Here is a 20673-nt window from a genome sequence, read left to right on the forward strand (position 1 = left end):
ATCTTATTATTATTCAATGATGTGAATTGTTTTTTAATAAAGGTTGTTGGTTGGCGAAAAAATAAGGAAATAGATTATAAGAAACATATTTCCTGTAATAGGTTCTTTTCTTTTGTTTGATTCATTCTTAAAAATAATAAAATAAATGAGATGAGATGAGACACTTTTAGGGGCTGTTTGGTTCGTTTCTTTGATATAGAGAAATACAATTCCATGTAAAGAAACACAAGTTTTGAGTTTTCTAAACTTTTCAAGAAATAGATTGTTTTGCTTTGGTTCGCACATAAAAAATGGTGGGAAACCAATGTATTTATTTTTCTTGTGTTTGGTTCGTATAGAAAAAAAAAAGGAAAACTTTTGTAAACAAAGCAGAGAAGGAAAAAAATCTGACGTGGCAGAGTTTTCATCAATTTTACTTGGTTGGGGAATGAAATCGGAGAGGGAAAAAAAATCTTAGTTGGCGGCGATTTCAGCAGAGTTTTCCCTCTTCCATCCGAGCGAACCAAAGCGGCACAAAGAAATGGACGGAAACAAAAAAAAACTGACGTGGAGGGCTAAAAATCTGACATTGAGGGGTTTTCTGAGTTTTCCACCCCTTATAATAGCGAACCAAACAGCCCCTTAAGAAAATCGTTTTCCTAGGTTTTTTGGAGGAAATTTGTAAAAATAAAATGTTAATGAGATGAGATGAGTTGTCACCATCTTATTGGATGATGTGAGTGATTTGAAATGATGAGATGGGATGAGTTGAGTGATGTTGTGGATGAGTTGTTAAATGAAAATAATATTTTATTGGATGTTGTGGGTGAGCTTTAGAGATGGAAATGGATGAAATTGCACTTTTTGAGATTTCTACCTTTTCATTTCATTTTCTTGGTTTTTATATTATTGGATGATGTGACTCACACTTAAGAAAATTATTTTTCTAGTTTTTTGGAGAAAACATGTGGAAATGAAATGTTAATGAGATGAGATGAGTTGAGGGATGTTGTGGATGAATTGTTAAATGAAAATAATATTTTATTGGATGAGTTGTTGAAATAATATTCTATTAGATGTTTTGTGGATGAGTTGTTGGATAAAAATAATATTTTATTGGATATTGTGGGCGAGTTTTAAGGTAGGAAATGGATGAAATTGCACTTTTTGAGATTTTCACATTTTCATTTCCTTTTCTTGGTTTTTAGGAAACCAACCAAACAGCACCTAAGTCTACCGAAATTCTTTTCTTTTTTTTTTTGATAGAAAAACAAGGGTTAGACCCTGTTCATTAAAAAACCAAAAAGCAAATACAAAGTTGTTTTAAGTACAAAAAAAGGATACGAAATGTATCCAGAAGTTAGTAGATAGAAAATATAATTCCTTGTAATTAGTGACGTATAACCTTCTTCTTCTAAAGATCTATGAAGGTGAGGAGTGGGCCTTGCCGTCATTCACCGTTGACATAGATATAAAGAAGAACCAAAGCCAGCTATACGTATAATTAGAAGAAACTAAATTTTCTATAAACTAACAGACAAAAATATAAACAAGGTGAAGGAGTTAAGATACAAAATTACAAAAAACATCTCCAAAAAGTGAATTTCCAAGCAGATCTTCACATCAAGTACTTCTCCTGCTAATTGGATGCTCCTCAAGCCATGTAGAGAGATGATTAGCAACTGAACCACTTCCAGCTCCTATCCAATCATATACACCAGAGATTGAGATGTTAATAATTGATTTAAATGAAAAATTAGTATGCTCAAAAATGAATTTGTTTCTGGCAAGCCAAATATGCCAGCATACTGATGGTAGAATTGTACGCCATAGATGTCCTTTCTTGCCATTAAGATGTTCAACGGATTTTAGGAGATCTGTAAAGCATAGAGGCCATTGAAAAGGGAGGTAATATTCTTTGAAGTGTCTCCAAACATGTAATGATAAAGAGCATGAATAAAAAAGATGATCCCTTGATTCTTCTGTCAACCCACAGAATGAACATATATTGTCTCCTTGCCATCCTTTTAAAAGAAGATTGTCCTTAGTGTGCAATTTGTTTAGTGTTAACAACCACATAAAAAACCTAACTTTGCTTGGGATGATATAGTTCCAGGTAACCTTGTAGTAAGGAGTGAGAATACCTCTAGAAATTTGAAAATTGTAATAAGATTTAACTGAAAAAACTCCACTTGTTGTTAGTGTCCATCTGGGTTGATCCTGTTGAGTGGAGACATGATGAAGCTGCAGTGAGTTCATGAAATGTATTCTGTCATTTTGAGATGAAGGAGTTATACTTCTTTTCATCAAAGGATGCCAATGCCATATATTGTCCTGAAAGAATCCTTGGCTATTGATAGATACATTAGTGGAGAAAGATAACTTGTATAAAGATGGATAAAGGCTAGCTAGAGAGTTAGCTCCAAGCCATTTATCTTCCCAGAACCTTATATTATCACCAGTGCCTAGTTTCCATTCAATGTTGTGAAGAAAAACCTCATTATGAGAAATGATAGCATTCCAGAAAGAAGAATTCAGTGCATTGATACTACTAGTTTGAATGTTGTAATTTCTGGTAGCATATAGTTGATGAAGGAAAGCACCAATTGTGGAATTTCTGTCCAGACACTTCCATAGCCATTTTGCTAGAAGAGATGAATTGAAAACTTTAAGATCTTTGACTCCTAATCCCCCCTCTGTTTTAGTGAGACATACTCTCTTCCAACTAACCAAACATTTGAAGGCATTATTATCTATATTTCCTGTCCAAAGGAAATTTCTCCTGATTTTATCAATTTCCTTGATGAGTCACATAGGTAATTTGTAGAAGGACATGAAATATAATGGAATGGAAGATAAGACAGAATTTAATAGAATAAGCCTCCCACCAAAGGATAATGAATGTTTCTTCCATGTAGATAATTTCCTATGAAGGTTATCAAGAATGGGTTGCCAATCAGATTTAGAAAGTTTCCCATATTTGAGAGGCAAACCTAGATATTTGATGGGAAGATGATCCACTTTACAGTTAAGTGATGAAGCAAGTGAATGCTCTTTCAAATGAGTTTTGCCAAAATACACAAGTGAGGATTTGGAATAATTAATACCCAGGCCTGACATTCATTATAATTGGGATATGTTTAAAGATGATATTAATAAATGTTAACGGTTAAAAGTATAAACAGTGGATGAGTATAGGGAAAAATCTCATATATCTTTTTGTTCATTGTACATGGCTTTATATAGAATAGAACGTGTGAGCTCGAAATTGAGGTTGTTTCTAAGTGATAGAAACAATTACGAGGGGATACAATCAAAACAAATTAATAGATAGAAAAACAAAAAAAAAAGATTTCTTCGTACATAGTAGCTAATGTTCTGTTATAATCTCAACGCGCCCCCACAAGCGCGACGGTGAAGTGCACAAACAAGCTTGCTTGTTAATGAATGAAACTGATGGCGTCCTAGTGGCTTCATGAAGATGTCAACCAATCGAAGATGACTCGGTAAATAGGATCTTCTTAGGAACCCATCTTGAGTTTTATCTAGAATGATATGACAGTCGATCTCAATATGCTTTGTACGTTCGCAAAAATACCGGATTGGAAGTTATACATAAGACAACTTGATTGTCACAATACAAGATGACAGTACTGAATGTAACACGAAGATCGCAAAGCAAATAACTAAGCTAAAGAAGTTCACATGTAGCTGAGGTCATTGATTTAAATTCAACTTCAGCAAAGGAGCGGGATGCAGCGTGTTGTTTCTTGGATTTCCATGAGATGGGATTTGAACCAAGAAAGGTGAAATAACCTGTGGCTGACCGTTGTGAAGTAGGGCAATATGCCCGATCGGAGTCACACTATGCATGAAGGGAGAGAGAATTGCAAGCAGAAAGAAGTATGCCACTTCCTGGAGATGATTTGATGTGATGAAGAACTCGAAGGGTAGCTTGCTAATGAGGAGGTATAACATAAACAATATCGGACCCAGTGATTGCCATATATAGTAGGCAACAATTAACCGACGATATTAAGAAGGATACGAGAGGAGAGATCTGTCACCAAGATTAAGTTGAAGATTTTGTTCTCTAGGAAAAACACGGGTACTCCCCCCCTATACCAATGTCAAATAGTATGTTTAAGGCATATTTTCATTGAGAGTGATAAATCCCGTCCTTGGCCAATCCAAGAAAATATTTGAGAGTACCAAGATCCTTGATGTGAAATTTGGAGTGCAAAAAGAGCTTGAGAAGAGAAATTGAGACTTGATCATCATCAGTAGTTATAATGTCATCAACATGAATAAGGACTATAGTCGACAAGGTACATCGTTGAGAAGTGAACGAACTTTGAGTAAATAAAACCAATCTCGAGAAGAGTATAAGAGAACTTGGAGATAGTTTCAAGCGGCTTGTTTGAGACAATAGAGGAACTTGTTTAAATGATATACTCTTTTTCTCCACCTGCTTGGCGAAACCAGGTGAGATTTTCATGCAGACTTCCTCTTCGAGCTCGCCATGCAAAAGAGCATTATTGACATCTAATTGATATAATGGCCAAGAACAAAATATAGCAACAGCAATGATGGATCGCACAATGACATTATCCATGTATTATTGAGTTCTAATGCTTTGATCTCGGAGGCCATGGCCTCTTTCCATTTTGGATTCTTGTTGGCTACTGTAAAAGATATGGGTTCTACTTCACAGGATACGCTAGCAAGAAAGGCTTTGTGAATGATTATAAAATCGATTATAGGAAAGCACATGAGATAATGAAAATGTTATACCTGATGAGACCAAACTCTTGGAGAATGATGAATTAACAGCTTAAACATGCGCACAATAGTACTCAGATAAATGTTTGGGAGCATGTTTTACACATGTTGAGTGCTTATTCTCAGTTGGAAGGACTACATTAGGGACAACTGGTGATGGTTGGGAGAGAACTTCTATTGATGTCGGTGGTGTGACTGCTTGAGTTTGTGGTGGTGACTGTTGTGCGCAGCGGAAATTTCGGCAGCACCTCCGGTGCGCAAGGTGCACAACAAGAGATTAGATCACAATGAAATTCTCGTTTCTCAAATGAAACAAGAACCAAAAGCCAGATATCTCATCAAAGTGAGATATCAGCTCTTCCTCTCGTCAGCTCTAGGACTGCGCGTCGAGAGAACCTACAAGCTATTACAAATCACGGCAAAAACACAACTTTTACGTGGTTCGGCAAATAGCCTACGTCCACGGGGCAAGGAGGTTGCACTCCTTTGCAGCCGCCGCTCCCCCTCAAAATTGCTCACACGAATACCTAGAAGACTAGGTATTTATAGCTATATGCGGATGACCTTTGAAACCACTTCGTACCCGAACAAAATCCTACCCGAACGAACACAAAAAACGCGTGTTCACGTGTTTTGTTTTGCTGCCACTCTCTTCACGCGTTATTCTTCACGTGGGTTGGCCCCACCACACGTTCGTTCACAATTCTCCACCTCGGCGAAGTTTTCCCAAAACTGAGCCGACACCTACCACACCAAATGCCTCACTTGCTGAGACCCAAATGGGAGTACGAACACTCACCCCAAATGTCGATGTTACTCGCCAAATCGGCTGCATCATAAAGACTGCCTATGTATCCTCTTTCTCAAGGAATCAAGCATTCACGTAGTTTACTCAATGGCCTCCAAAGGCCCTCAATCAAATAGAAAAGTCTGCAACTCTTCTTCAATGTCACCAAACGATATGCAACTGATAGCACTCCCTATGGCCCCAAATTGAGACAAATCAAACACCTCCATCTGAGGTGAACCAATGGTCGTATCCAAATCAAGTCCATCAGCTGCAATCGAATCTAACTCATCATTTGCATCCAAATCCAAATGATCCCCAATCTGTGTCACCTCAGCTGGAATCCTAAATGATGCAGTATGATCTGGAGTCTCTACCCAACGTGGAGTAGCATCACTCTCCACCCGCTGCGATGTCCCAAAGATCTGATCACCACTCTCCACCTGCCGAGAGTCAAACATGACATATCTGCTCAGAACAAAGTCAGAAGCCAATACCTGATAATCAAACACTCCTCTGACTCCCAAATATGCTATCGGATCAAATCTCAGATCCATGATGTGACCAAGTGCTGGGTAGCCAAACATCCGACGCAACCCAAAATCTGAAGCAGCTCCACCAGATCCAATAACTCCTAATGCAGCAGTCGGCAACCTATACATAAGACGGCCCAAATATGTCATAGCATGCACACCAATGCCAATGCTAGACATCAAACGCCGATCCTCCTCTAGTAAGGAACAGCTCCCCAAATCTGCCATCTTATCACGTCGCCTCAAAGTTTCCACACCAATGAAGTGTCTCTTATTGCCGTGAGCTCGACACAAATGCAGATATAGGTCCATCTTGTACCTCCCTCTAACATCAGACTGAAGTACCTTCACCTTTCTGCCAATACACTTCCTCAATTTGTTGCGGGCTTCTAGGACTTCACACCAATGGGACTTGGTTGCAACCCACCAATGTCTAGAGCAATCCCCAACTACGGAAACCACATACCTATTACCTCCCAATAATGCTCTCTTGGAAGGCCCCCGAATGCCTGAATGAACACCCCTCAGAAGACCCCTCGAATGATGGATAGAAGTGCCAAACTCCATCTCGGTCTTCTCGCTCATACCAATGGGTTCACAGGACTTCAAACTGTAGGTCATAGCACTCCTCAACAACCTATGCACGACATTACCAATCAAATAACCCAGCATCAAACAACGCCACAGTCTAGCCGAATCTGATGAAGTCGTCATCTCGCTATCAATCGCCGTGCTTCCAAGTAAATAATACAAAGTGCTCATTCTGACGCCCTTCATCACAATCATGGACCCCGATATGACCTTCAAACGTGCATCCACCAAGGTCACTTTATAGCCAGATGCCACCAAAGCTCCTAGTGAAATGATGTTCTTCGACAACTGCGGAACGAACCTCACTTCATCCAACTCCTGAATCAATCCGTCATACATCCGAATACGAACGGTACCAATACCACCAATAGAGCATGCATGTCCATTACCCATGAGCACAACATCCTCTCTTTCCAACTTCTGAAAGCTAGAGAACCAATCCCTCCTAGGGCAAACGTGGTATGAAGCACCCGAATCCAACATCCACTCTGTAGAGTTGGCAACACAAACTGACGGTAGTGCAGACAATGAATAGCCCGAAGAATCCGAATCTGAATTGTCACCACTAGTCTTGACAACATTCACCTCTGAAGCTTGTACAGCTTTCCCCTTATTCTTCTCGGCTCGATCTAACTTTGGGCATTCGGCTTTCCAATGTCCATCATCTTTATAAAAGGCACACTGATTCCTACGAATCCCACGATGTGCACCTCTAGACTGCGACCTCCTGCTTCGGTTTGAACCACGGCCATGAACTACTAATGCATCTCCCGATGCCTTCTCGGAGGACTCATCAACACTCTTCCTCAACTCATAATTCACCAACGCTGAGGTCACCTCCTTGTAACTAACAGTAGTTCTTCCATTAATCATAGTTAGGACAAAAGTACCATAATCATCCTCAGTCAACGAACACAAAAGTAACATCGCCTTGTCTTCATCCTCAACCATGATATCCACATTAGCCATGTCTGAAAGTAGCTTTGTGAAGTTGTTAACATGCTCCTTAATGGAAACTCCCCTCTTCATCTTGAACTGGTAAAACCTCTTCTTCAAGTGAAGCCGATTCTCAATGCTCTTAGTAAGACTGACACCTCCACAATCCGAAATTAATCTTGCCGTCGAACTTCGGAACATCAATCTTCATGTTATTGATGCTCAAACTATGTATCGTCTTCGTAAGAGACGATCCCGATGTGCTTGTTTCACCCATGTTGTCGATCTAATCTTCAAATAAGAATCCTTCAGCGAATCCTTCAAACAAGCTCCCAAGTCCAACCCGGAGCTCTGATACCACTTGTTGTGCGCAGCGGAAATTTCGGCAGCACCTCCGGTGCGCAAGGTGCACAACAAGAGATTAGATCACAATGAAATTCTCGTTTCTCAAAGGAAACAAGAACCAAAAGCCAGATATCTCATCAAAGTGAGATATCAGCTCTTCCTCTCGTCAGCTCTAGGACTGCGCGTCGAGGGAACCTACAAGCTATTACAAATCACGGCAAGAACACAAATTTTACGTGGTTCGGCAAATTGCCTACGTCCACGGGGCAAGGAGGGGGAGATCTACTAATAGAGGGAGAGATACAACTAGGGTTTACAATCTCTCAATTTAAACCCTCACACAAACTCTCAAATCCCTCACACAAAATCTCTCTCAAAAGAACACAAAAGGACTGCACAGAAATCCACACACAAAGTCTCTGTGTTGCACCGAAATTGCACTGCTCCTTTTGCTCTTTGCGTCTGCTGCAGCCGCCAAAAGAAAAAACCCCAACTTGCACTCCTTTGCAGCCGCCGCACCCCCTCAAAATTGCTCACACGAATACCTAGAAGACTAGGTATTTATAGCTATATGTGGATGACCTTTGAAACCACTTCATACCCGAACAAAATCGTACCCGAACGAACACAAAAAACGCGTGTTCACGTGTTTTGTTTTGCTGCCACTCTCTTCACGCGTTATTCTTCACGTGGGTTGGCCCCACCACACGTTCGTTCACAGTGACGACGTAGGATGAAGAAGAGGTGAACTTGTGTCATGTATGGGTAATGGAAAAAAAATAGACATTGCTGAAGGTAGAGAGGCATCATGATATGAAAAAGGGAATTTTTTTTCATGGAAGATGACATCTCTGCTTGTGAAGTACATATCTATGGCAAGATCAAGAAGGCGATACGTTTTTTTGGACAGAGGAGTAACTAAGGAAGAAACAACACTTTGCATGAGGACAAACCTATCACGATGAAGATAAGCTATAGTAGCATAACATAAGCAACCAAATACATGAAGATGAGTGTAAATCGGCTCATGGTTATGAAGAAGTTTGAAAGGTGTAGCTCCTTGAAGAAGAGGTGTAGAGTTCGATTAATCAAATATGTGGCAGTGAGAAGACAATCACCCCCAAAAAATAAAAGAGGTAAATTGGTTTCAAAGCATAGAGCACAAGGGACGGATAGAACGCGACGATGCTTGCATTCGATGACGCTATTTTGTTGTGGTGTATATAAACAACTATGTTGATATATGATTACTTTGTCATTAAAAAAAGAATTCATGATTGATGAAAAGAATTCAAAGCCATTATCAGATCGTATAACTTTTATGCTTCTATTAAATTAAGTTTTAACATAAGCATGAAAATTCCCTAAAATAGAAAAGCATTGAGATTTAAATTTTCAAAAATGTTCAAGTGCGACGACAATAATCATCAACAGTAGTTAAGAAAGCACATGCATCATTATGTGTAGACGCATAATATTTTCCCCAAAATATCAATATGACTTGGTTTAGCACTATAATTAGAACTAGAAGGAAAACAAAGAGTACTACTAAGTTTATTCAATTGATTAAATGATAAATGGCCTAATCGTTTATGCCATAAATCAAATGTAGAAGAGATATATAGGCAAGATGTTGACGTCAGTTATCGAATAGGAGGTTTATTTAGGGATTAATGTTGGGTTAGGGTCCTCAAGCTTCTCCAGATGGTTGGTCCGGGTGCCTGCTGTTACTTTCCTATACATGAAGAACTTGTAAGATGTCGAAGTTAGGTTCGCCGGTTGTTTCTCCGACGATCAAGTTGGTATATGAACTTGAGTGGGAAAATTTGAGATGATGAAGAAGATTTTAAAGTTGCGTGAAAAAGCCAGGCCTTACCGTGAGCTACATGACTTCCTTTTATAGTGGATCAGAATGGCAGAAGGTAACTTGAGCCGGCAGGCAGCTGACTCGATAGACAGCTGACAGGTGTCAGCTACTGGAGAAGATGAGTCATCTAGTAGTTTATTATGGGGAAGACAGCATGTGCTTGGAGCTGATTGGATCTGATGAGTCATAAAGCTATTAGGGCTAGAGCAATGATAACTTTGTCAAATCAGTTAATGCGATGGTAGTTGGTTGTCGACAGGGGTTTCAAGGACACACCGCTTCTCTAGCTGTCCAGCTGAAGAACGACAAACACTGCCTCTCTAGTTGGCTACGCAAGTTGTTGGCTGGAACAATAGACTGAGTACGAGTGCTCATAGGGTCGGTCTGGTTGGTAGGCCAACAAGTACCGCTTTTTTAGTTGGCTACGCAAGTTGCCAACTTACGAAATTGGCTGCAGGTACAACTCGAGCTGCTAGTTTCTCGAATGATCTTATTAAGCATGGGGTGGACACGCGTCAGCTTCCCAACATAGATTAATACTCAGTTAATTTGCAGCCTATAACACAAGACGTTTTTAACGATAACTCCAACTCTAAATAATAAAGTCCAACATATTCAAGGTCTCGACCAATCACTTTCCCCGTCGAGAGGTCCTGAAAGAGATAATAGGGTGGGAAAAAAAGTTTTGAAACATCTAAGATCTTGAGTAGTTTTCTTGACAGAAAGAGGATTGAGTTTAAGAGTAGGTGCACATAAAACACGTGCAAGAACTACCGTTGGTGTAACTTGAATTGATCCTATGCAAGACACAGGACCTGAATGGGCATCAGAAATGATAATAGGTTTCATGAAGGATGAGAAAAAAGCCAAATGTGCTCTGATACCATCTTAATAGTGGATGAAGATAGGGAAAATCTATGTCTTCTGTCCATTGTACATAGATTTATATAGAATATACAAGGTGTGAACTAGAGATTGAGGTTGTTTCTAAGTGATAGAAACAATTACAAGGAGATACAATAAAAAATACAATCAAAATAAATTAATAGATAGGAACAAATAAGATTTCTATATACAGATTAGCAAAGGTTCTATTATGATCTCAACAAAAAAAAGCTATAAAATAATATTCTCAGTGTCATATGAGAATATACGCGTACAAATTTTCACGTTTGCATGATCGAGAGTACTAACATGTTAATTACAGAACAATTTATGGTTTTCTTGGCCAAAAAAACAACTTATAGTATATAATTGCAAGATGGAAAAAATTTATATGGTATTTAAGTGCAATTTAGCCTTTTCTTAAGCTAATTAATATTTATTAATACCTATAGTTTATGTATATGGCGACGTTTAGATGCCCTAATATTGCATGAAACTAATCTTACCCCCTAAAACACCCTAATGGTATTGGACATCCACGATGCAATGGCATCCTCATCCTGTGCACTCCCTGAGTACACCCTCTCCAAACTCCTGAAATCCCCACCATTCTCTCAAAAGCACCTCAAAGCCATCCACTCTCGCATCATCAAGCTCGGCCTCTCTAACTCCACAATCCTCATCACCTCTCTCATCAACTCCTGCGTCAAATCCAATCTCCTCGCCGATGCCCACCAGCTGTTTGATGAACTGCCTCACAGAGACCTCGTCGCTTGGACTTCAATGATAACTGGCCATGCCCATCTGGGCTTTCACCAAAAGTCACTATCCTTCTTTCGCAGGATGATAGGTTCCAATGTAGCTCCAAACGCGTTCTCATTCTCCGGCGCTCTAGTCGCTTGTTCGGGCATCAAAGGGTTGAACTTGGGCCGAGAGATTCATGCCCAAGTGATCAAAAGACCTTTTGACCGTGTTGTTTGTAATGGGTTGATCGGGTTTTATATGAAGTGTCATTGTGTTGCTTGTGCTGAGAGAGTGTTTGAGTTGGTGCCGGATAGAGGAATTTTAACTTGGAACGAGATGATGTCGGGTTATCTTTATAATGGGCAAGCTGAATTGGCTTTGAGGAGCTTGGGTTTGATGGTTTTGGAGGGAATTAAACCAGATGAATATTCTCATGCTATTTGTATTGATGGTTGTGCTAGTTTGGCTTTGATGCAACTAGGGGTTCAGATACATTCGTGTCTTGTAAAGAGCGGGTTCGATAAGGATGTGGTTGTGAGGAATTCTTTGTTGGATATGTATGCAAAATGTGGCTGTATTGTTTCGGCGAAGCTTGTTTTTGATGAGATGCCAGCAAGTGATCCTGTTCTTTGGACTGCTATGATTTCAGCATTTGGAAAGTGTGGATTTGTTCAAGAAGCAATTGCATTGTTCGAAAAAATGGGCAAACTGGGAATTGTACGTGATGATATTGCTTGTCTCGCAATTTTATCAGCTTGTAGTCATGGAGGCTTAGTTAAAGAAGGTTGGCATTACTTTCAATCAATTTCTCCTAATGAAGAGCATTATGGATGTATGGTTGATATTTTGAGTAGAAATGGGCAACTAGACGATGCTCTGGATCTTATCAGAGGGATGCCAATGGAACCAAATGTTGCAATTTGGAGCTCATTTCTTAATTCTTGTCGTATGCATGGAAATGTTGAGCTTGGACGGTTTGCTGCATCTCAGCTTCTTGCAGTGGATTCAGAGAATCATAGCAATTGGGTTACTCTCTCCAGTATTCATGCTTCTGCAAGGGATTGGACCGAGACTTGGAGGGTAAGGGAGAGCATGAAGGGGGAAAATGTGAAGAAAGAACCGGGGTGCAGTTGGGTGGAAGTAAAGGATGGCGTTCATGTGTTTCTAACTGCTGACAAGAGACACCCAGAGTTATATGATCTCCTTCATAGTCTCTATACTTTTGAGAATGATTCAGTAATGAGTCCTGCTTGCAGTTGAGCTAGGCTATTATTAATAGTATCCAAGATGTGAATACTATCAACTCCAATCTAGAATTTGAATGTCCAAGTTGTAAATCCATGCCACAGAATACATTGTAAAAAGCAAATTGATTAAGTAATCCTTTTCATTCCTCTCCTTCTGCAGGTCATCTAGCTGGGTGAAAACTTTTGGCGATTCATTGCCATGGTGTTTATTGGCAAGACTCATCACCAATACAATCAAGCTACTATTAGTCAGAGACTCATCACCTTATTTTTGCTCAGTTAGTTTCACACCAATAGATATCTTCCAGCCTATTTGTTATTGATCTAGAAAGGATTTTCTTTTAGAAATTCAAGCAGAAATTAATTAATTGAATGTGTTCTTATTGAGATATATGCTATGGCTTCATTCAGTCAATAATAGTTGTCTACTGTGTCAGATATGGTTCCATTGAATTGAATCCATTATATAGAGTTTGCACTTTATTTGCTTTCTTTTGAATACAATCACGGGCATTCATTTTATTTTCATTTGATTTCAATTTGAGAGTTAATAATTTTTCATGTTGGAGTCACCAAAATCTAGTTACAATGTAGTTTTCCAACGAAGGTTATGGGATAATTGAAATCGTCCCCAAAAGGTACAAATACATATTTTGGAGCGTGCACGAGGTTTGGCGAAGGCTAAATGGTTGCCTAACCGGGGGCATTCATGATTTAGAGTTTGGATCAAGAACTCCATGAGAATTTGGTGTAGCCCAGTTTTTCCCCCTATCAACAACTGCAAGGAGAAGCTTCGAGTTGCGAACAGGGTATCCGAAAAGGTAATATCAATGAAGTTACTTCTCTGATCTCGCAATTGCCTTTCAGTAAATCTACTTAATTGGATATATAGGAACACAGTGCATGTGGGCAAATGCAGTAGGTTGTCTTGAATGATGGAAGAAATGTTGTAGACTGAAGAATAAAGGTTCTTACTAGAGCATGGTATCCAAAATTTCAGATTCTGATGTACATGATGCTTCAACTTCCCGTTTTCTTTCTCAAAATAGATAAAATTTGAAGAGCATACATCTAAAAAAAAGATGATTCTAACCGAACTACATTCTTCAAACAACATATACACCACTACCCACAGAAGTGCGGGTCCTTCCGCTTGGTTTGTCATTAAAATTGATGAGTCATAAGGGACACCACAACCTTCGAGTGCAGTAGTGTACTAGTATAAAAATTTATAGTGTAGTTATCACTAATCAAGTAAACTTCAACCATTTGTGCAGCACAGGATCATATTCTTTGCGTATTCTATGGTCTTGTAAACTGAAGAATAAAGGTGGTTACTTGAGCCTGGAGTCCAACTTTTCAGATTCTGACGTATGTGACTCCTCGACTTCTTTTGCACTCTCCAATAGATCAATGAAGGATTCCTCAAAAATAAATCAATGAAGGGAAAATGTGCCTGAGAAAAAGCAAAATAATTACAGAACAATTTCCAAAAGCAACAACATTTGCTGCTTGGCTTAATCTTCTGAGCCTTTTTTCTTGAAGAAGGAAAGCCCCTCTTTAAGGATCACTATAAAACAAAGAGATAACAGCCACCGTGATAATACATCTAAGCATGGCCAGTGAGCAGAAGATAACTGTGAATTTTTTGGTGGACAAGGTGAAGCAGAGGGTGGTGCTTGCGGAAGCGGACAGCGACTTTGTTGACATACTCTTCAGTTTTCTCACGCTGCCTCTGGGAACTATCATCAGACTTCTCAACAAACAATCTCATATTGGTTGCATGGACAAGTTGTATGAAAGTGTTGAGAATCTTGATGTGAAAATTTTCCAGACTGAGTCATGCAAGACGATGCTGCTGTTCCCTCGAAGTGCTGCAGAAGAAAGGTGTGAAGATCTAAAAGTAAATATTTGTAGAGCAGTATTGAGTCCGAGGACTACCTATATGTGTCAAAAACCTGATTGTTGTGCAAAGACCACATGCTTTGCTAGCTCTGTTCCGAAAGCTCGATGTCCTTACTGTCAAGAGACTATGGATATGATTAGAGCATGGCACAAAAGCGATGTGGATGCTGACAAATTATTTGTCAAGAGTGGATATAAGTTTATAATCAGCGATGACTTGCATATAACTCCGGCATCTGTGGAGCATTGCCTGTCTTTAATTCAGAAGCTTGGCATAGAAAATGCATGCATTCTCGAGCACAAGGCTATGGATCTTGGCACAGGCGAGGTAAAACCTATGAATCTTATAGATCACAGTTATACATGTATTATGATGATGAGTAGGGTTAAGAACCATTGGTCTATGGATCTATTTCTTTGTATTCCTCTACCATTAGCAGTTGGTGACTAGTTGAGACCTCTATTAGTCATCAACTTGCTGGTGAAGGAAAGAATAAAAAGATAATTGATCCATTTAGTAATGGTCAAATTAGTTTTTAGATAGTACGATTGCTCATGCTCCACTGTATAAAAGCTCTTTCCTATTTTTCTCTTGATTTCATTATTTCAATTCAAGTCCTTGATAATGATTTTTTCCTATACTTCTTACATAATTCCATCATCCCGGCGTTCCTTCTTGAAAAGGTAAGGAACTTGAGAGGAATAGCTAAACGAAATGAATTTAAAGAGTAAGAAAACCATGACGGGAAAGCAGCTAATAAAGTTTGATAACACAACACATTTTACCATTTATGGTGTAATAATATATCCCTTGATGTACCATGGACTTTTGTAAAACGAGAAATATAGTATAGTAAAGTGCTCTTGTTTGTTTTAACATTTATAATGGTATTTTCCAGCCATTATATACTTGTCAAAATAGTTAGTTAAGGTATCAGAAAAGTTCAGTTCATCCATGACAAGATAAAATGTTGAGGGAAGGGAAAAAAAGAAGGACAAAGCTTTATAGTTCTCTTAAGTTTCTTCCACCTAAACTGCATATTGGTCAATCCAAATAGATGATCTATATTGTTCATCTTCCTTCACGACCTTTCTCTTTGATGCTTGCTCGGTCTTATTTGAACTGACAATCTTTTTTATATTGACAAGTTCTTGCAATTATATCAATGAGGCTTCCTCTTGAGTCTGCAACCTATTCATGCTTCTATCCGTTGCAAATACTACAATGGTGAAGTGGGTTTTCTCCTTATTTCTTCTCAGAAGATTAATTTGCCCTCTAACCCATGTATTACTTTATTTTAACTCTTTTAGATCTTCCACCTCTTAGTGATTCATCTTTTTTGAATTTTCTTTGTTCGTAAATTTATGATTCCTTGTCAACAATTTTGGAGGCCAGATTGAGCTTGGATTGGAAGGTAGTTTCTAAAGCCGTCAACTTATGTCGGCTACTTTGATAAAATAATTTGTAGCTCCAGTTATTATCCCACTTCATTATTAAACTAGTTAAATTTTTCTGAAGAACTTTTTGATTGTGTGGAGTATCAACATATAGGTTTATTTGTTAACAATCTCCATATTGCCTAGAAAAGTTACCTGTTATGTATTCGTTTCATAGCAAAATAAGTGAAATTTTTGTCATTTAGAAAACAATAAGTGAAATTTTTTTCCCCCGCCAAAAGCATAGCAAAATATCAAAGCTGAACTTAGGCAGCAGCTGTATTTCAAGACAATAGTCATGATGCCGTCATTAACGATGATAACAAGCAACGATTATTTACCACTGAGATACACTATAAGGACAAATCCCACCTTTTCATTTGCAATGAAATGGATTTTCTCAGCAACCCTTGTACTTAAAACGGTGGTGTATTTTTCGCAGATACTGACATTGCTTGGAAGATTGCTTGTCTCCTATTTTCCACTGACCGACTTGTTCTTCAAAAATGTGGGAGTGGCTAATAATGTGTCGTCCGGAGTTGACGTTAGAAGCATGATACATGTTAAAGGAGAAGGCGACGCGGAGGCTGAATCAAATGAAATAGACATCAACTTGTTTGTAACCAAAGCGAATCAGGAAGTATCATTTGTGGAAGCTGGAGGAGAATTTGTGAACCTTGTCTTGAGTTTTCTAATGCTGCCTCTTGGCTCGTTGATCAGCCTCAAAAATGAGCAGTCGGTCATGGGAAGTGTTGATAACTTGTATTGGAGTGCTGAAAATTTTGGTGTAGAGAATTTCAAATCTGAGGAGTGCAAAAATATTCTTGTCTCTCCTAAGCTCGGTCCTTTTTGTGGCTACAATGATAGCATGCTAAAGTTAGATGAAAGCTCCCCTCATGAATTCTCTATGCGTGGTTGTTTCAGTTGCTACATGAAAAACAATAATACAGAATGCGCAGCTTCAAAATGTGCCCATGGCGTGGAGCGTGCAACTCTTAGAGAGTTGAACCCAAAATCTCCAGTGGGAGGAACAGAAACACGCGGTGGATATGCCAAGGGAAAATTCTTAGTGACTGCGGATCTTCGTGTATCACCGTTATCTACTGCCTCCACCACCCAAATCATCAAAAATCTGGCGATCTCCGTCTGCAACCTAGTGCCGAAGAGGGTTGTACTGGGACTAGGAGAAATCCAGGTGAGCGAACAAACAACGGTCAAACATTTGTCCATGGAAGATTCTAAAACTTCAAATAATGAATATTGTTAATTATTCCCTTGACACATGCATGATTTTTTGTCTTGTGGCAGGCTCTGAATCTTCTAAGATCTGCTGTGACATCTAAAACCCCGATTGATGAGGCGCTCGGTACTCGTCAGAAACATTAGTGGAGTGCGCATTCGTTTGCGTAGGACGAAATCAAGTCACTTGGTTCGTATATTGCCGCCTTTCTGTCACGATATATCCTAGTTTAATTTGTGATCCAGCAACTTAATGTAATGTAAGTGTTATGAAAATCTATACTCATTGTTATGTACGTTGTGATGTCAATGGTCATTTTATCAAATTAGCATCTGGTATTGAAATGGTTTGCTCTACATGTGTTTTTCTCTGCATGTGTTTTGCACCGTAGCATCATGAACATAACAGGTTGGAGGAAATTGAAGATGCCTTCTCGGTTCGCATAACATTGAGAAATTGTTTTGCAATGTTCCCGGGATTTTTTTTTACATATAAAAACCTTGCGTTTTTGGGATTTCCTCTCTGCATTTTTCTCTCTCTCTTCAACTTGTACATTCTCTGCAGGCCATCTGATGGATTGAGCATGCACAACAGCAAATGCAATGGTTTTTCTCACAAATGCAGAGAATTCTTATGTGCTAGTTTTTTTTTCTTTTTTTTTTAAATCTAATCTACCAACTTAAAAAATATAAGTAAGAAACAATTACACATGTGATGATGACAAGCGGACAACAAGCTCTTTCTGAATTGCAAAACCTAACCTATGAAACACATACTCAGCGGACCCTGCTGTCGCCACATTCTTATTCATGAATTTTTGTACTCTCCTGAGGAACTCCACCGCATCAGCTGCAAGGAAACCAAACGTATCGAAAACGGACGGGATGAAGCTGTGGTGATTGTCCTTGCAAGCTTGATCATGTTTGTCCACCTTTGCCTCTGCTGCTCTATCCGCTGCATGCCCAACCTTGAACTCTCCATTACCAAACCCCACCAACGGAGACACCCCTGTGCGATCAACACAAGCATGCTTCACCCCTGCTCCAATTGTAGACAAGAACGTCTGCCGGCCTAAGAGTAGATCTAGCCTCTCCAGGTGGAGTGAGGAAGTTGACTGACGCTTCCTTCTTTGATGAGATCTCTGCTCTTTGGAGGATATCATACAAGACATCTCTGACTAAGTCGTGTCTGTACTTGAACCCCGGCTGCTTCTGACAGTGGATGGCATGCTCTCCAAAAGCATCCATCTGCGTTCTACGACAAACTGGGCAAATTGTCCCCTCCACGAACAAAGGAACCAACAACATGTACCTGAGAATGGCCTGGTACTCCCCCGGAGTCATACGCTGCCACAATCCCTCAATAGGCATGGCCAACAAGAAATCCTGGGCGTGCTTTGCCCGCAGGCACTCAACAATCGCAACTTGTCTCTCCTGAAAGGTCAAACTCCGTCGATAGATCTCTACAAATGCTACCATAAAAGATGTCTGCCAAGTAATGCATTGGTTTTAGGAGGACAGACCTTTTAGTGGTGACTTGAAGAAGATCAACCTCAGGTAGCTTGGCTTGAAGAAAGGCTCGGGCAGAAGTAAAATGCCCACCTAAAGAAACCTCACCACAACCTCTCAAAATATGGTCTTGGAGCTCGATGGAGTGAATCCGAGAGGCCACAAAAGAAAACTGTATGGCGTCGGCCGCTGCATAGACCCCCAACCCGCCTGCCTTGATAGGTAAAGAGGCCAGCCTCCATTGTAGATCCCCGAAGCCTGGGCCTTCGGATGTGACAATGCTCTCGACTGACCTCCGAAGCGCAAGATCTGCTGTGACATCTAAAACTCCGATTGATGAGGCGCTCGGTACTCGTCGGAAACATTAATGGAGTGCGCATTCGTTTGCGTAGGACGAAATCAAGTCACTTGATTCGTATATTGCCACCTTTCTGCCATGATATATCCTAGTTTAATTTGTGATCCAGCAACTTAATGTAATGTAAGTGTTATGAAAATCTAAACTAACTGTTATGTACGTTGTGATGTCCATGGTCATTTTATCAAATTAACATCCGGTATTGAAATGGTTTGCTCTACATGTGTTTTGCTCCGTAGCATCATGAACATAACAGGTTGGAGGAAACTGAAGATGCCTTCTCGGTTCGCATAATAACATTGAGAAATTGTTTTGCAATGTTCCTGGGAATTTTTTCATCTGATGGATTGGGCATGCACAACAGCAAATGCAATGGTTTTTCTCGCAAATGCAGAGAATTCTTATGTGCTAGTTTTTTTTTTTCCTTACGAATGCAGAGATCTCTAATTGGTAACTATAAAAACCGTGGAGAGAAGAGGGAAGAAACTCGAGAGCCATGCAAAAAGGATGAAGAAAAGGAAAGAGCTGGTAAATATGATCACAATTTGCAAAACCTGCAGAAACTCCAATAAAGGAGAGGAGAAGAAGTACTTTTAGCAATTTTGTAGAAAAGGCGAGGGCAAATATGCAAAAGGTAATTCCCGCTAGAGGAAGGGCTTGAACCTTCGACCTTGTGGTTAACAGCCACACGCTCTAACCAACTGAGCTACTCCAGCTTGGTATTCAGCTGAAATATAAATATTTTAGTAGTAAAAAAAACACTTCCGGGAACTGAAAGAGAGTCTTTTTCCTATAAACCAACTTTCACTTCGATTTATACATAAACTATCTTTAAAGTTGATTTTTGTTGCAATCAATCACTTCCCAGTCAAATTTTCGTTAGAAAACCAAAAAATAAGCTTAAAATTTCAAGTTCGATGTACGTGAGTTGTAGCCTAACAAGACTTAAAATATTTAAAAAAAAGAGTCATGTACAATGTACAATGAATGCGATGCCAGTTTCTAAGGATACTTTTGGGTTTTAATTGAAGATTTTGACCGGGAGGTAATTGATTGCAGCAAAAACCAACTTTGAAGGTGATTTATATATAAATTGAAAATAAAATGTGGTTTCCATATAGTTACCTTATTTTTAAGGTGGTTTCTAGGGGGAAACCCTAGATATTAAACAAATTTATCTAGAGTTCAAGAAGTGAAGAAAATAATGATTCCATAAAATTCCCTGCACTGTTTCTAACCCTCAGTCCATATATATATATTTGGAATAAAATATAAGATTTCTATAGCTAAAAATATTTTTGGTTTTACCTACTTTTATTTAACCACAATTAACCGAACAACAATTGACACATATGCCAAAATTGTTTTCTTAGGGGAAAAGTGGGATCGAAACACTTAACTAAGATAGTTACTAATGAGAATTATTGTTCTGAAATGATTTATTTTTCTTCGCCATACTGGACTACCTAACGCATTGCATTGAAGCAGCAACCCAACGAAAAACCAAAGACTAGTATCCACATTTAAAT

At 39.2% G+C, this 20673-nt stretch overlaps 2 protein-coding genes and 1 non-coding gene across 4 annotated transcripts; 2 read left to right on the top strand and 1 right to left on the bottom strand.

Moving 5' to 3' along the window:
- Positions 11216-12847, top strand: LOC109831796 (pentatricopeptide repeat-containing protein At2g03880, mitochondrial-like). Its single transcript, XM_020399232.1, has one exon. It carries the CDS (start codon positions 11228-11230, stop codon positions 12707-12709), a length of 1482 nt encoding a protein of 493 aa, XP_020254821.1. The 5' UTR covers positions 11216-11227; the 3' UTR covers positions 12710-12847.
- LOC109829689 lies at positions 13188-17603 on the top strand. Of its 2 annotated transcripts, none has more exons than XM_020396733.1 (4): positions 13188-13517; positions 13974-14929; positions 16481-17233; positions 17347-17603. In XM_020396733.1, exons 2-4 carry the CDS (start codon positions 14312-14314, stop codon positions 17422-17424), a joined length of 1449 nt encoding a protein of 482 aa, XP_020252322.1. In that variant the 5' UTR covers positions 13188-13517; positions 13974-14311; the 3' UTR covers positions 17425-17603. The 2 variants fall into 2 exon arrangements, with proteins under 2 accessions (XP_020252322.1, XP_020252323.1); XM_020396734.1 differs by having other exon boundaries at positions 13979-14929.
- On the bottom strand, positions 19787-19860 carry TRNAN-GUU. Its single transcript has one exon. It is a non-coding gene; the product is annotated as a tRNA-Asn (tRNA).

The sequence above is a fragment of the Asparagus officinalis genome, chromosome 2 (genome assembly GCF_001876935.1).
Source record: "Asparagus officinalis chromosome 2, Aspof.V1, whole genome shotgun sequence".
Classification (NCBI taxonomy): domain Eukaryota; kingdom Viridiplantae; phylum Streptophyta; class Magnoliopsida; order Asparagales; family Asparagaceae; genus Asparagus; species Asparagus officinalis.

Bases quoted from the DNA above. Each gene is read 5' to 3' on its own strand.
- LOC109831796 (XM_020399232.1), top strand. From the start codon at position 11,228: ATGGTATTGGACATCCACGATGCAATGGCATCCTCATCCTGTGCACTC.
- LOC109829689 (XM_020396733.1), top strand. From the start codon at position 14,312: ATGGCCAGTGAGCAGAAGATAACTGTGAATTTTTTGGTGGACAAGGTG. The intron at 14,930-16,480 runs GTAAAACCTATG...TATTTTTCGCAG, and splicing joins TGGATCTTGGCACAGGCGAG to ATACTGACATTGCTTGGAAG. The intron at 17,234-17,346 runs GTGAGCGAACAA...GTCTTGTGGCAG, and splicing joins TGGGACTAGGAGAAATCCAG to GCTCTGAATCTTCTAAGATC.